This window comes from Perca fluviatilis, chromosome 8 (genome assembly GCF_010015445.1).
Source record: "Perca fluviatilis chromosome 8, GENO_Pfluv_1.0, whole genome shotgun sequence".
Classification (NCBI taxonomy): Eukaryota; Metazoa; Chordata; class Actinopteri; order Perciformes; family Percidae; genus Perca; species Perca fluviatilis.
The window spans coordinates 33,584,091-33,601,396 of NC_053119.1; the positions used below are offsets into that span (position 1 = coordinate 33,584,091).

Consider the following 17,306-nt stretch of genomic DNA (forward strand, 5'->3'; position numbering starts at 1 on the left):
GTCTTAGTTCAGATATCAAATATTAATCAAGGCAGGTTGAGAAGCAGTTGATCAGCTGTCCCTTCATTGATCTGCCTGCTCCCTTCAGCACGGATGTGTCCCTGCAGCTGGAGTGGATACTTCTAATAAGCATTGGTAGTTTCAAGTGTGTTTTTTCTCTCTCTTTTATCTCTGTAATTTTCTACATATGTCCACAGCTTCTCTGTGTCTTATTGCCATAAAGCAACATTTTTAAAGCTGTGATATTTCAATTTAAACCAGCCGTCTGCCTCTCAGCTCTGCTAGTGTTCCATTCAAAGTCGGTTAATAATTCTCTATGGACCCAAATTATTTAAATTCTAAGTTGGCTATGTCTTGGCTCATTGCATTCAATGAATTATTTTCTTTACCTGCACATCCCCTCTTGTGAAACACTCCCCAGCATGCAATCAAAAGTCTGGGTCAGACTCTGAACAACCTGAATGCACATCACATCATTTAGTAACCAATAGACTGTTGGACCTTTCTGACCCTGTGAGCTTTTCTAGGAACCTTTTTAGGACCTGTACCTGCATTTTGACTTCATGAATTTAGCTCTGGTTTTGATTCCTGGCCATAGTTAAAAGTTTCTGCTCTGTAAGTAGTAGGCTACTTTTTGATGGTCCTGGAAGTACCAGGGTTGAATTTGCAGGGCTAAACACAAGCCTCGATATTGCTAGCAAATGTGTGTACATCTCAGTCTCATGGTCAGAAATACCACTTTGACCCAGACTAAACTAGCGCAACAACTATTGAATGAATTAGTACAGACATGCATGCTCCTCAGAGTATGAATCCCACTGACCGTGGTGATCATCTGACTGGACTCAAGGGACCTTGAGTTTCTGAGTTTTGACTATTTGATTGAAAAGGCCCTAAATAGTTGCATATGTCCATATGTTAGAGAAACCATAAGAACATATCAACTCTATTCAATCAACTCTGGAGATTCTTAGTGCTGTGAGGCCACAGTGTTAAAACAGCCATTAGAGTTCACCAACACCGCCCCTGTCAATCAAGCCTTGTAAACAGATCATTAGTTTACAAGCCGATACAGGATCAACAAATTCCTGCCAATTGAACAGATGTGCTTCCCTGCCTTGATTTCCCAACTGCAACCCTAGAACTCATTTCAGTTTGAATAGAAGCTGGTGGAGATAATCATACAGAACTTCTCTGAAGAGGACCTCTTTGTAGTGTAGTAAATTAAAATCAGTGAATCATGGGACTACCTTATAGCCTGTTGATTTGCATTGAATCCTTACAATGGACTGATATACACACAATTAATAAGTTCAACAATTGCAACAATATTTCTGAGCTTACTTGCACTTTGAAACGGTGTTACTATATAAGAGACATCATCCTTTTGCTAGCGAATGCAATTTCTGAGGAAACTGCGGTGGGACTGCCAGCTGTTGAAAAGCAACGCATGCTCACGAACAGGCCCATCTGAAAAAGTATGATATCCTACGAAATTAGGAGACCGCCGGCTGGTCACGTGATGCCGGGTGGTCACATGACACCGGCATCCATGACGCAGAGAGGCAGTTGCTAGTTATTCAAGCTGCTACAGAGCTTTGCGACGCTGGGGACCTCCTTCACAGCTCGGTCATATCAGTGGCAGTTAGTAGATGTGTTTAGCCGAAAATAGGTGACTTTGAGCCGGATACAGAGCACCGCGAGCTGCTGCTCATTTCGGCGGATATTACGGTTAAGTTTTGTCCACAAAATATAAGTGTTTTGCCGCGACGAAAGTTAAGATTAGGCACCAAAACGACTTTTTAAAATTAGGAAAAAGATCTTGGTTTGGATTAAAACAATCCTAAGGAACATGCATTTCCTGGGTTTAGTATATATGCTATACCCTATACTATATGCCTTTAGTCTAGGCATATAGTTTTCCCCGGGAAGTGAACTCCACTCTCTGGCTTGAAAATCCTGTGTTTTAACACGCGCCCATCCACCCTGACCACCTCCCTACGAAGCCAGCAGCGTTTTTATACAGTGGGCGTCAATGTGGTGAATAAAGCAAAAAAACGTGGAGTGCTTACAAATTACAGTGCTTAACTTTTCGTAGCTTTTTGAACGAATGGTTCATGAAAACAGGCTGTGAAAAGCTAACCTGACCTGTATTGCGTCATGGATAGCTGGGAGCTGAACAGCATTGCGGGCTTAACTTAATATGCAGGACCAGCTGAGGGAGTATGAAGAGTTGGAATAGTAGGAAAGGGATAACAGGTGCAAAATATAGTGTAAGCAATGAAACGTGTTGAGATTAGAGTTTTAGCGTAAGGAGTTCAGTGAATGTAAAAGGAGCTGATGTGTCATTGAAGTGTGTACATTGTTCCACTTTTTCTTGAAAGAAATGATGTATGAAGAGTGAAAATTGAACGAAGAGAGTTGAAGAGACATTTTTTCGTCATTTTTGGGCCTTTATTATAGACAGGACAGCTTAGAGAGAGAGGGGGTATGACATGCAGCAAAGGACTGAGCCTCTGTAAATGGGAACGTACTCTACCAGGTGTGCTACCCAGGCGCCCGAAAAGACATTTTTAAGCACTGCACTAAAAAGTAAGAACATATTTCAGAAAATATGAAAGATACTGTACATTTACTTGCCTAGCAATCCCACTAATGATAAACAACAGCTAGCTATTTTTCATTTACTCTCTGTTAGACAGCACTAGCATAACATAATATTTGAACTTTTGGGGAATTATTATTATTGACATTGAAGAGTGAGATTGGTATTGATCTCATGGCTGTGCCTGGTAAGCAATGAGCAGCAGCTCTGCATAGCATCCCAGAGTGTCACAGTGTAGTATGGTTGCCAAATTTGTTATTTGTGCCTGTACATTCATTAAATCAAAACCTGTGTTCAGTGACCCTACTTTGCAACTTGCGTTGTAGCCAGACACTGCAGAAAGTATATGGATACAAAATAGCTCAGATGGACCGTTGTTTTATAATTCTGTTTGTGTGCAGATTAAACACACATCAATCATGTTGATTTGTTAGCTTAGGTGTTGGTCGGTGCATTTTTTTAATGTTAAAATAGATTTTTGTTGTGATTAGCATTTCCGTGAGTAAGACAGTGACCTCACGGCAGAGAGGTCACTGTCTACTGTACTTAAGTAGATTTTTCGGATATTTCTACTTTACTTTACTATTTTTTTTTGTGGCGACTTTTTACTTTTACTCCTTACATTTTAACACGAATATCGGTACTTTCTACTCCTTACATTTTAAAAATTGGCTCGTTACTTTAGTTTTGTACAAGAGGTCGTAATGTCGGAGAATAACGTGCGCGCAGCACGCCCTGCCACTGCGTTGCGCCCACAGAAAAAGTGAGAAAAAGAAAGAGAGACTGCTGTCCGGAGGATAATCAATTGAGATCGTGTGTGTGCGTCCTTGAGAACTGTAAGTCGTATAACTTATGTTGTCAGTTCATTTAAGCCTGTTGTTGTATTGGTCTATAGTTCCTGCACAGTTAAAGTAGGTTAGCTAGTGATTTAGTTGTTTGTGTTCTTCACCTGTTAGCTAGGTTTCACGTTGCTTGTAAAGCATCAAAAGAGAGAAGTTGTCTCTGTCCGTGTTTTACAGACACACCTGGGGGGGTATGGGGGGCGAAGTTGGAAACCAACATCAACTTTAAATACGGTCCTAATCTAGTCCTTCACTAACAAGTTTCAAATAATTTCACTGGAGTTACCGTTATTATTTTCACGTGATCAATACCGAATTCAATCTAATTGGATGGGGATATATTGGTAGTACGCTGCGTTGCGTGTACGCACCACTACAAGACGACTCGACAGATGCGGTCTCAGCCTTCATTCGGCATGTGGCAAATCATTGCAGCTTGATGGTGGTAACGTTAGCACTAGCAGTATGGACGGCGACATGATTGAAAAATGAAGAAACAGAGATCCCAGAGATTAGGCAGACAAGCAGCAAGACATTCCCAATCATCCCTGGCCTGGACCTGAGAGAGATGTTTGAGATAGGCTAGGAGGCATCAAGTATGACTCCTGGCCAATGTGCTGTGTAACTCTAAAAGTATGGGGAACTTCTTAATTAATCTATGTTTAGTAATTCATATTGTATCCTTTATTTTCTTTCTATATTTGAGCACACACACATACATGTAGATTCCTTTAAATGTTAAGGGGACAATTAAAAAAGAGAAACTGGATCTGTGAATTCTCACAGAATCACAATTGAATTCATATCTTGCTACTCAGTCAGAATCTTATTAAGCTGGAGTCCCAGTCTCTGTCACAATAATCATATATGTGATGTTTGGCAGACATCCATTTAAAATGTAGACAATGGCATATAAAGAGCCTGGTTTTTATGTCCACTGAAGTTTCTCATCTTGCACTCTAGTAACGTGTGTGGTCCAGGTAGCTTTGCATAAAAAGTGGTTGTCATTCGCAAGGCTACTTTTACTTTTATACTTTAAGTACATTTCAAAGCCTGTACTTTGTTACTTTTACTTAAGTAAAGAAGTTAAATCAGTACTTCTACTTTTTTAACACAAGTATCTGTACTTCTACTTAAGTACAGGAAGTGAGTACTTTTGCCATCTCTGCCTCACGGCTATGATGAAAAAGCAGTGTTTGCTTGTTTTTCAATGATACGTTTTCTAATCAATCTTCTATATTTCTCTCCGCGACTCGTTTTGTTCCGCCTAGAATTCTCGGTCACTTTCTTCTCTCTTCCCCTGTCGACTCCATCTCCACCCCTTTTTCTCTCACACCTCTCTTCTTTTCTCCTTCTCCAGTCGTTTTTCCTCCTCAGGTCTTCATTAAAACTTGATGGAGATGAGTAAAGCCAATGATCTTCAGGCCCCGGGAACAACCCTGCCTGAAATCAATAGGCTTCCTTGAGAAAAAAAACAACAACAGTGGGGGGCGGGGGGGCGGGAGGAGGTCTGGTTTATGAAATATTAAACAGCAGGTCTCTGGGGATATGGGGAAGAGTTGTGGTGATGCAGTGTCTGACCCAATTAGCATCTCCTGTTCACCTGCCAGGCTCCAGCCGTGGCTCCACTCTGACTTTTACTCATCACGACAAGCCACTTCTGGGACAGTCACACTCTTCTGGAGTGTTATCCTCGCCGCCTTGTACACTAATCTTGACATGATGCATCTGTGCCTGTCACACCCTTGAAGAGGGCCATCTTAGCTCTGTGAAAAATCAGTCACTACCAGCTGCAAAATGATCTTACTCTCCCGACTTCTGGAGAGCTGCCTGTCAACAAGTCAGGATGAGGCTCCTCTGGGATGAGCTAACTCTTTAGCAACATTGTCTCAGCTTATTGTGTTACTAGTCATGAGGTTCTTCTGGGACTGTGTTACACTTTAGCTACACCTAAAACACTTGGGTTTCGTTTTATTGTTTTAAATTTGACAGAGGAGTCAACCTTTTCATTATCGAAAAACACATTTTGATTCTTGAAACATTTAGCAAATTGTCAAATTGTAAAGGGATGACAGACTGTATTTGTGAAGTGTGCTTTGTTCAGTCTTACTCTGTCCTGTTCAGGGGCGTAGCACAACATTCTAGGCCCTGTAGAAAGGCATTCTCTATGGGCAAGGGCATAAAATTGGGTTCAACATTGGGTTGAGATCTCCACTTTTGAGCAAACTTGAAATTTAAACACTTCATTTCCTGCATTCTGGTGAATTTTTCTGCAACAATTTGTGCATTTTCTGCATCAAGTTATGGTGCAAATGTCTTTATGAATTGTAAATGAATTCTTTTGGGGGGGGGGGTGACCATTTTGTGTTTAAACTTGAAATCCACAGTTCATATGAAGCCTGCAGCAGTTACCTGTCTGGCCTCATTGTGTGGGATGAACCACAGCTAATATCAATATAAAAAAAGAGGCAAACAGAAGCTGCTCATCATATTTTTTCGATGCAGCAGTGGACTTTAGGGCAGATTGCTAATGTTAACTTCAGCTGTCGCTTAGCTGAGCTTAGTTTAGCTGAGGCTGTGTATTTCTCAACACCTGTGCAGGGACAGTATAGGTGTCCCATCAATGTATATTCTTGAACAATTTGAATTAATGAATGCAGATAAACATCATTTGATAAACACAGGTCTTATTTCATGAACTTCATCATCACAGTTCCTTTTCCTGTTTAGTGTTCAACTTTTGCATGGGTGTGGGAGCATTTATCATTTGTGAAGTCAATGACAGTGAAGCCAATGCGATGCCTTAACACTAGAACCACCATAGGCAATGCTATTTCACTTTGTGATTCTTTTTTTAATAATGACTCTGTTATGCAATGTTTTCCTCCTGCCGTGACTTTTCCTAAATACCTATTCTGCACATGCCTATATAGCCATAATAATAGTATTAAGTTTAAAAACCAAATAGCGTTTTTTTTTTTTATTGTTTTTCACAAAACACCTCCCTTTATTCTCCAGGAGAAGCACTGATTAACATTGGAACTCTCTCTCCCCTTTCACTGCACCAGAATTGACGCATGTTCAATAGAAACTCATTTGCACACCAATATTTACTCACATGCACTTATAATCACTTATAAATACACTAAGGTCTGTAGGCCCACAGTATACATCCTGAAATATGTGTAAAATATCAAGCTAATCAAGCTGTTTTTTGTGTTAATAATGGATTTGTTTCTGAATTTAAGATCACAGTTTTCATCAGCTCTATTGTCATTGGGAGTGAGATCCACTCTGTATCACCCCTCATGTACTGTATATGCAAAGATAACTATCCAAACACTGTTATAGGCAGGTAGTCATTGGTGTGAATTGCCCGTCATGAGACTGGAGCTTCGAGATGAATGAGTAACGAAATGAATTCCGATAGAAGAAAGACAGCAGTGAGCCACAGATGGCAAAAGAAAGAAGCTGCCAAAACCTTTCACTGCACCTCCTTTTGTCTCCACCTTCTCCATCGCTCAAAGTAAAAATACACAATAGGGACGATACCTATGTATCATTCTTAAAACAAATACATTTCAGAAAGGTCCATGTCAATCATTTATTAAATATCTGAATTTCTGTTTCAGCCAGTCAAGTAACAGTTAATTTCTTTTTGTTTTCATTTTTTTTAGACAGATATCAGACAGTCTGATAATTTATTTACTGATGACTTGGTGCTTCTCCATCTGAAGCATCTTCTCTTGGTTCCCACATTAGCAGAGATTGGGACATAATCATTGCTGACACACATGATCAAAATCATGATGGGAAGGAAATGTTGTAGACTGATAATCAGACTGAGTTGCCATTTCGTTTCACTGCATCATTCAGTCTGACTTCCTGCTCGTTAGCCGATTTCTGTTTAGGACGGTTGATATTTTGACCTAATCAATTAGTAACAAGTGATGTATCGGTCCTTCAGACATCATTTACAGTCAACATGGAAGCTGCGGGAGCTATTTACTACAACATTTTTTATGTGGATTGAAGAAATATTGCCATATTCTTGTCTTGCTCCATATTCATATTCAATGTTCTGTCCAACCCTATCTATTAGACATCATGCTAATTTGCAACAGCAAAAATATGTTTTGAAGGGAAATGTAATGCCGCCCGGATGTTTTTTTAAATCAACATGATGAGGAAACATATTCCTTTATGTATCTGGCAAGGTCGAAATGTTGTTACTAAACATATCAGTCAAATGTGCACTGACAGTCAATAGGCGATTTGAGGGGGGATGAGCAGGGATGCTATGTCACTTGTTAGCAAAATGACCAAAAACGCATGCCCCTTGTTAACCTGCCATCCCCTTGTAGCAGAGAGAGTGCAGGAGCAGAGGGGTTGTTAAGTTGAATATGTTAGTCTAGTCTGCCTGACTCATTGATCCTTTATCTGACTGAGGTTTGTGCAAGTTAGAATCTATGGCCCCGACCATGGCTCTGAAATATCAGTAGTCTAACTGTGCTGTGTATTGATAAATCCATGGTGCTGTCTCTGGTGCTGAAGTGACAAATTTGTTATTGGGACTTTTTTTCTCAGAGTCCCTACCTTCTGTCAGTTTCGCTCTGAAACTATAATATTCTCTCTAAAAATTTAGCTATGTTCATGGGGTGGTTCGCTAATTAGGGTGGAACGTTCACCTAACTAACAATTTGCCTACTGCTGACAGTAATATCCATTCTTGCAATTCAATGTCCTCTCGCGGCAAATACAGCATTATTAAACTTTCTATGGTTACATTTAGGCTCTCGCAGCTTGTAACAGGATTGCATCCTTAGGATTTTAATCCTGGTTGTTGTGACTGGGGTTAGTAGGACACAGTAGTGTACTAGTTGGAGGTGTACAGCCTCTTCATCTCATAGCTTACTGTGGCTGCTGCATCTTGTTTCATTACTTCCTTTAAAAATTTCCAGTAACACTTTCAAATTATAAACATACTTATAATGCATTATAATCTGTTTATAGCACTGTGTAATTATAATTATAAGCACTTATAAGTGTTCATAATGTTTTAATAACAATAATCATAACACATTGTGTCAAATTGGAGTACCTTACCAGTACTCAGTTTATTGTCTGTTATAACTAGTTATATATAGCTACAGGTAAAGTAAAACATGTTTTAGATATTATCTATGAATTGAGTTAACTGAGTTTTTTGGAAAACATTACATTAGTGAAATGTTCATCAGTTGTTCATCATTAAAAAGTTGTGTCAAATTGGAGAACTCAATTTCAGTTTTGACCTGTTAAACATACAATATGTACTTTTCTGCCATTAGGAGTCTCCATGTGGGTCTATTGAAACACATACTTTTTGATTACGTTGGCAGTTTCAGGGCAGACAGGAGACCTTCAGTTGCTTTACCTGAAGTTAGAGTAACTAGAGGGGTTAAAGGTTATACGCCATTGACAAGCGACCAAACAATGTGCTCCATGTCAATGATAAAAAATAGATAAGAAGAATATAGAAAAATTATTTTTAGACATGTTAATGCAAAATCTTTAAACAAAAAAATAACATTTTAAGTTTTGTGCGTTGTTCTTGCATAAAGATTTAATATTTTTTCACATAACCTAAACCAAACAATGACCACTTATAGTGACTTATAACCAGCTTGTAATTTCATTACTTCACTTAAAGTACCCAGACAACTCCTTAGAATAATCAAATCATAATGCATTATAACAGTGATTACTGTATAAGTATTACAACTATGATAATTATAATACACTTTTATCAATGCAAAAAATAATGTCAGTGAGTGGCCAGCAATTGCAAGTTTTATGACTTAATCTTATAAGTCATTATAAAATGCATCAGTAATATTGTATTGTGAAAAAGGTATTGCGAAATATTGTGTCGTGTTTACCAAAATCATGATCTTTCCCTAACCTTAACCAAAGTGCTTTTGTTTTCCAAACCCAATCACACAAGGGACATGATGTGAGCCCGGGTATCCTGCATCAAGTTATCCATCATGATGTGATTTGGGAAAACAAATTAGTATTACCAAAACGTAATTTATAGAAGACAGGGTTCTTCCTGGCTCTGGCACAGGAAGGTGAAACTCTGATTGGTTGTTTTTCCAACCAGGAAACAGCCATCAATAAGCATGACACTAGAACTATGAAAGGTGTAGAACCAGGCCAAATACACCAAGAAAGGGTAAAGAAGCTTTGACTTGAATGAAGGAAGACAGATTGAAAAATTCAAAGCCTGTGCTCTTCTGTTTTCATGACACTTAACTGCTCCTCAAAGTCCTCTCAGGCCTCTGATTCACATTCGTTTGCTGCTGCTTAAGAGATGAGAAAGGATCAGCCTGATCAAACAGTGGTGCCCACATCCCAGAAACGATCTAGGTCTCTGCAGTGTGTACATTAAAGCTTAGTTTCCTGTCATTTCATCCTCTATAAATAGTGGTACAACGCCAAAACGATTGAATGATTGCTAAAAATTATTTCAAAATACATCAACCAAATGCACATCTGTCTGGATGTAATTTCTCATCCTCAAGTCTGACTCAACAAACAGCTTTGGGCTTTGGTGAGATGCTGTAAATAACTATGTACAAAGTAAATTACTTGTGAGACTAGGTTCTCAGGGTGTGTGTGTTTGTGCATGCATGAAGTGTGCACTTTAGTGCCTGACTTTGAAATCCCGCGAGAAGCTTCGATGGGAGTTTCTCTTTTTTATGAAGACGTGAGCAAGAAGTGGTTTCCTGAATGGGCCCCTAATTGTACTCATCATTCGGTTTCACCTGACATATTTCTTCTCTGCAACATGACTGAACGTAGACTGTATTTGGATACAACCAAAGCAAAGATTGTCCTGCTGTTCCTAATCTAATCTTTGCATGTACTTGGAACTGATTGTAAGCACCTTAACTTGCTCGTTCCCTGCATAAGTGTCTTGACAATCCATGCTGATAACTGAAAAGATGCTGCCTGAGCAGCTAGAAACCTGACAAATGTGTAGTTATTGCTCCTGGTTAGATCCTTTTCTAAACGATGATTTGGGTTTTTGTAGTTTGTGCATGTAGAGTATACAGGCACTGCATTTACTGTACATTTTAATGTTGAAGCTTTAATAAATATTTCTATATTAACAATGGATCCAATGACTGTGTAATGTGAAAGGGTCACTCGTAGTGACAAACTCACAATTAGTACCTGACTCTGCGATTCCCCCTAGCTCTACACTCATTCTTTCATCTCATTGTTTAGATTTTCCAGCCTGCAACTTTACTGTTTTGTTTGACACTCACAGCTCTCATCTGTGTTGTTTTGGGTTTTCTTTTTTACTATCTGCCCAGCTCCAAAGACAATGTTAACGACCATCTGGTAAACATAGTAGAGCTTTTATAAGAAACAGATAGTTCCTTAGGAGTTGGTGGAGACCAAAACAGAGCTAAAAGGAGAGTGAATATTGGACTAACATTGGACAGAAACCTAACTTTAAATGAATACTATGTTTGCTGGATGCAGTGCTTAATTTGTAAAGTGGGAGGTCCCGGAGCACAGAGGGGAGATGGATCCGGCGACTCAAAACTGGGGTTGGAGGTAACGGAACAAAAAAAACAATTACACTGCCTATGTAGCTTCTCTGACTAAAAAATCCTAAACAACGCTGGGCAATGTTTATTTTTATTTCAGAACATGCACTGCATCGGTGGAAATGTAAAAAAATAAGCAGCAATTATCCATCGGACTATTAAAATAACCAAAAAAACCAAGTGGCCTCCACATTCTTGATCGGCAGAAACGTTTTTTGCTTGTTTGGGATCCAACTGGCCAGCGTCTTTGAAAAAGTTAAGAAAACTTTGTTGTCTTTTTGACATTTTTCCCCTGAGTTAAATGAGGCTATAACAGCAATCTCAACCAGCACAAGCGCTTGTGTCACTTGAAATGCAGCGCCGCGCTGTTGAAGTGCCTCCCCTCCCTCCATCCCTCTCCCCCCTCCGTCTTACCCTGAAAATTCACCTCAAAACTGCAAAAATGCAAACACAAGATTTTTGTGGAACTTCAATGGAGAATAAAGACTAACAAGACAGATAACATTGAACACTACACAAACAGTATGTTATTTTTTTAATTTAGGCGATTAATTTTTCATAGTGACACAGGAGTTAACGGATCCAATAAAAAAGGTTCCGGATCCAACGTCGGAGGTGCCGGAACATGTTCTGGCGTGTTCCGGCTCAAATTAAGCCCTGGCTGGATGTGTGGCTGTATGTCAACATTCCCCATCAGAACTTTGTGAGGTGATAATATGTCAGTGTTGTATTCACAGCTTGTTCCACTGCTGCCAAGTGGCCAAAATAATCAATTAATGCTGCTTTAATGTGGCCAAAAGAGTCATTGGTGTGTCTGGAGACACACATCACAATTGTAGAGTTATTATTGTTATTAATGATTATTGTTATGATAACGGCATCAACTGATCAAGTTGAGAAGTAAGAATAATCATTAAAGGCCCCGACCACCCATACTCTTCCCAGGACTGTGTGGGTGTGGTTAGACTGATTGAGTGAAATCTTCCTGAGTCCCCTGTTAGTGCTGTTGCACCTGCTAGGGCGGGACAAATGACAGCTGTATAATTCTTATTGGTAGAAAGAATTTGTGCCATAATAAGTTCCCATCAAAGCTCCGGCCCACCTTCAACCTGAGCAGAGTCTAATCAGCCAGAATATCTGTGTGGGTGTTCAGAGGCTTCAAAGGAACACGCCGACTTATTGGGAGTTTAGCTTATTCACCGTAACCCCCAGAGTAAGACAAGTCGATACATACCCTTCTCGTGTCCGTGCATGTTGTAACGCTGTCTGACGGCTCCACCGGTAGCTTAGCTTAGCACAGAACCTGCAGGTAACTGGTTCCAACTAGCCTACTGCTCCAAATAAGTGACAAAATAACGCCAACATGTTCCTATTTCCATGTTGTGATTTGTAGAGTCACAGCGTGTACAAAAAACAACGTAACATAAGACACAGTCATCTTCTAACTGTAAACAAACCGAGAACTATACTCTCAGACAGGCTTGCTGCAAAGCAAATCATTCCGTCCAAGTACTATATTCTTCAGCCTGAGAATATAGTTCCTGGTTTGTTTACGGTTAGAAGATTGCTTTGTCTCATGTTACATTGTTTTTTGTACACGCTGTCATTCTACAAATCGCAACATGTAAATAGGCACATTTTGTCACTTATTCGGAGCAGTAGGATTGTTGGAACCATTCACCTGCATGTTCTGTGCTGGCCTGATGCCGCTGGAGCCATCAGACAGCCTTACAACACACATGGAGATGAGAAGGGTATGTATCGACTTGTCTAACTCTGGGGTTTACGGTGAATAAGCTAAATTCCCAATAAGTCGGCATGTTCCTTTTAACGTTTTTCGCATTGATCAAAGAAACAGCTTGTAGCTGTGTTGATCTCATGCACGACTATGTTTAAGGAATGTAGCTAGTTAGTAGAAAGATGACGTCCCCATTCTTAATACTGCTTTCTCAGTGAGAACGAGACCAGACCTATTTGAATCACTTAAAAAACCAGTGTCAGCGATGATTGCAGACCGTCCTCACCCAGAAACCGGCCGTATAGGTCGATTGTGCAAGCAGCTTATAACGACCCCTATTTACGCTTGTTGTTAGGCAGCGACCTCTAGTGGCCATAATAATTATTACGGGAGCAAACAAGGAAATAAGGTGACAAAGTATATGGGCCATTTTTGGACTCAGTGCAATTGACTTTGTACACCGACGCATGTATCGTTACTATTTTGCACCCGACACACAGCGGACTTTTCCCTCCACAGACGCACGTCGGTAAATTAGGGAATGTATTTGCGCTCCCGGGGGCGGTTCAGCGAAAAGAGGAGGCATGTTCAGGCGCAAACGTTCCCTGGTGCTATTTTGCAGTTTCAGAAAACAATTCCGCCACAGACCAGGAAAAACCTGGTTTAAAGTCAGTGGCGCTGGTCTAAAGTCAGTGGCGGGTAATTCAGATGCTATTTTAGGGGCACATGCTTGGCCATAATGTAGCGTGTGCACAACGTGCATACACTTTGCTTCTCTCATCTACATGGACGCAGCAGTTCCCATTTTTGCAAACCATACATAATTACAAGGAAAGATATTACTGAAAATGCGCTTCAGGTGTTTAGATAGGTCAGGAGGCATTTTACAGTAGAGTCCTCGACATGTCGCAGCATTCTTTGTGGCTTGTTGTGTTGTTACACAACATTTCCATGATTCATGGATGTGTTGATGACATAAATGAGGAAATATTAGAGGACTTTAAGGAGACGTGATGTTGAACTACGGCGGGATTGGACACTTCGGCGGGATCTGGTCCGGGAGTGGCAATGCGCTCCTGGTGGAGCAGGTGGACGGAGATGGAGTTGGGGGAGGAGGAAGGGGCACAACAGGAGCAGGTGGTGCGTTTGGAGGCCCACGCTCCTTGACTGCAGCAATCCTCTCCAGACTTGAGGAGATGTGCCCGAGAGGCCGCAGTTGCTGAAAAGGTCAGGATGGGCATTTATTACTTTGCCGCATCCCGAACAGCTCCCGCTGGCGTGCGCCAGACAAATCCGCCATCATAATAGCAATCCGCCATGGAACAAGCGCGCCTGCTCTTAAAGCGAATGTGAGATGACGCTCTGATTGGTTTATTGCACGTTACGCCCAAACCACACCTAGCTGCTTCAGACCAACCCATGTGAGAGTCATTTGTCCTGCCGGTATAATAGCAACAGTGCCCGAGATCCGCCCACAAAGCTACTTGCGTTTACGTTTGATACTTGCGTTTCAGATCGTTAAAATAGGGCCCTAAGAGTGAAAAAGTATAAGAGTGACAATCTCCATGTCACTCATACACAGGACTTTTACCCAGGAGACTGGTGTTGATGTCCCATGTGAAACCAAAAGTCAACAGTCACTTTTCTAAATTGATCAACTTTGTTGGGGACCTAAGTCTGTGACGTAGTTACGGCCGTAATTCCTTTTAAGACAATCCTTTCTTTTCCTTACCCTAACCAATCGTTTTTGTTGCCTGAACTAGTTCCGTTTCAAAAAGGGAACTACTTGGGCTCCCGGATAGCTCAGTTGGTAGAGCGGGTACCCATATATAGAGGTTTACTCCTCAGCACGGGCCAAGGTTTGACTCCGAGCTGCGGCCCTTTGCTGCATGTCATTCCCCCTCTCTCTCTCCCCTTTCATGTCTTCAGCTGTCTGGTCAAAAATAAAGGTTGAAAATGCCTATAAAAAAAAATGTAAATAAATATTACGTTAAAAGTAGAACAGTCACGTGATTAAAACTGCCACCTTGATCACGTGTTATGGTCAGGTGTTAAAAACTGCTCACCATGCCGCCGTTTCACAACATCAACAGAACAAAACAGTCATATATGTGGTTTTGGGAGTCATTGACAATCAACCTAGTGAGGTGTTTAGGTTTTCAATTCAATTCAATTTTATTTATAGTATCAAATCATAACACGAGTTATCTCGAGACACTTTACAGATAGAGTAGGTCTAGACCACACTCTATAATTTACAAAGCCCCAACAATTACAGTAATTCCCTCAAGAGCAAGCAGTGCGACAGTGGCGAGGAAAAACTCCCTCTTGGGAAGAAACCTCAGACAGACCCAGGCTCTTGGTAGGCGGTGTCTGACGGTGCCGGCTGGGGATATGATGAACAGTGGCGATAATAGTCACATTAATAATGGAACAGTGACTTCAAATGGTAGTCGTAGTAGTTCATGTCATATCAGTGCGCTGCAGGGCGTTACAGGATGTAGCGTGGCCCAGCAGAGCATGGATGGACGTAGTAGGAAGCTGCAGGGTTCAGCAGGAGGCAGCATGACATTGCAGGGCACCGCGTAGCTCAGCAGGGAGTGCAGCAGGACCACGACGACAGCTGCAACCAAGATCTTGGTGCCAACGTTCTCCAAGGAAATACGCTGGGGGAAAAAACATAAGGACTCCGGGGAGTAAACTCCCCAGAAGCTAGGATTAATAACAAGCATTTCTGTGACGGGATGCACACAAATGGTAATAGAAAGGGAGAGGAGAGAGCAGCTCAGTGTGTCAAAGGAAGGAAGTCCCCCGGCAGTCTAAAACTATAACAGCGTAACTAAGAGATACAGGTCATATATGTCATATATAGGTCAGGTATGAGGCAGTGTTGGTGATTCAGAGGTCCGGAAACTGTTCCGAACATTGTGACCATTATCATAGTCTACCTTGTTCTCTGTATTTACTCAGTATGCTCCTTCTGTGAGTTCAGACTAAAATATAAGTGTATTTTTGTGAAAATAGTCCTTTTGTGTGAGTTGTCAAAGTAATCAAAGGTATCAGTAAACTAAAGGTGTGTTAAGGTGATTGGGTCTTGGCTGCACTCAAACATGATTGTGTGTGTTGTTGATCTGAATAGAATCTGATAATAAACACATACATTTCTCCTGTTGTATTTCCATTTCCTGTTCAACAAGCCTTGACGTGTCTCATCTTTGATGTGAGCAATCGATCAGCAGCGGACTTTAAACCCTGAATGAGTGAGAGGGGAAAGGACTGAAAATGGGCCCACAGCAGTCTGTAGCTCTGTGTGTATGATGGATAATACTCGGTCTCTCAGTCCATCATTGAAACAAAAAGCTGCATAGACAGCAGTATTATCAAAGAGTAACAGAAATACATTGTTAACTGTTGCATTGTTATTTCTGCTCAGATTTATTTTCCCAGTTCATATTACACAGCGAGTTCAACTTTTAATTCATCTTTTCTCTGTGTGTTTGTGTGTGTGTTTGAGTGTGTGTGTGTGTGTGTGTGTGTGTGTGTGTGTGTGTGTGTGTGTGTGTGTTTGTGTGTGTGGTTTTTGTGTGTGTTCTCCAGTGCAGAGCCCGTGCCCTGTTGCAGCATCGTCAGCCAGAAAGTGTCACTCCATCTATAAGGGTTTCGCTCAGTGTCTGATGGCTCTGGGCGACAGTCTCACGGACAGCGCCCAAAAGAATGAAGACACACATGAGATACACTCCATCTGCAGGTAGGTGTAAACACACACATACAGTGCCACGCACAGACACGCACACTTGCACACACACTCTCTCTCACACACACACACACACACACATACACACACAACGCAAACACTTCCTATAAAAATCCCATAGCACTGAGCCCTGATAGTATAGTATTTAAATATGCATTTCTAAACCCCACGGGGCAGTTAGATCAGTATCAGTGAGAATCCAGTTACTTTAGGAGAGACAGTTTAGAAAACAAAGACAGCATCTCTCTGGGGAAGGTGCTACACATTTTTGAGCTGGAACTGAGTATGCAAGGCTTTTGGATAGAATAGTTAAGACAAGCATTTTACAATTCCACAAAGTCAGTATGTCATCTGATATCAATAGGGTACGGCAGTTACATCCGTACATTACCACAGATCAAAGTCTTCGCTCTCTAATCCCTCACTGGGCGTATTCCTGACTCGTTCACATGCAGGTATAATAATCATATTTCCTAAATAGCTGTGTTTGAACATAAATGATGACAATTTTACCATAGACACAAATTGAAACATTGCATGCACGTTGCATGGCTATTGTAACAGAGAATCGAGGGCTTTAGAATGTGCTAGTAGTGTGTATAACCTGTGTGCAATTTAAATATGTTACATTTACACATGCTTTTAAATAGATTCTTCAGTGTTATTGCCTACAAGAATGAGAACACTACTGAGACCATTAGCTGCCAGTACGATTCATTTGACTGGCAGCAGAGGAATATGCAGGCTTTCTTTAAAGAGGTAC

General features: G+C 40.9%; 1 protein-coding gene across 1 annotated transcript in view; it reads left to right on the forward strand.

Moving 5' to 3' along the window:
- Positions 1-17,306, forward strand: part of nrn1la (neuritin 1-like a) — a 119,148-nt gene that overhangs the window by 72,666 nt on the left and 29,176 nt on the right. Inside the window, exon 2 of the mRNA XM_039807493.1 lies at positions 16,387-16,537. Coding sequence (XP_039663427.1) covers positions 16,387-16,537 — 151 coding nt within the window. The remainder of the gene's footprint in view (positions 1-16,386; positions 16,538-17,306) is intronic.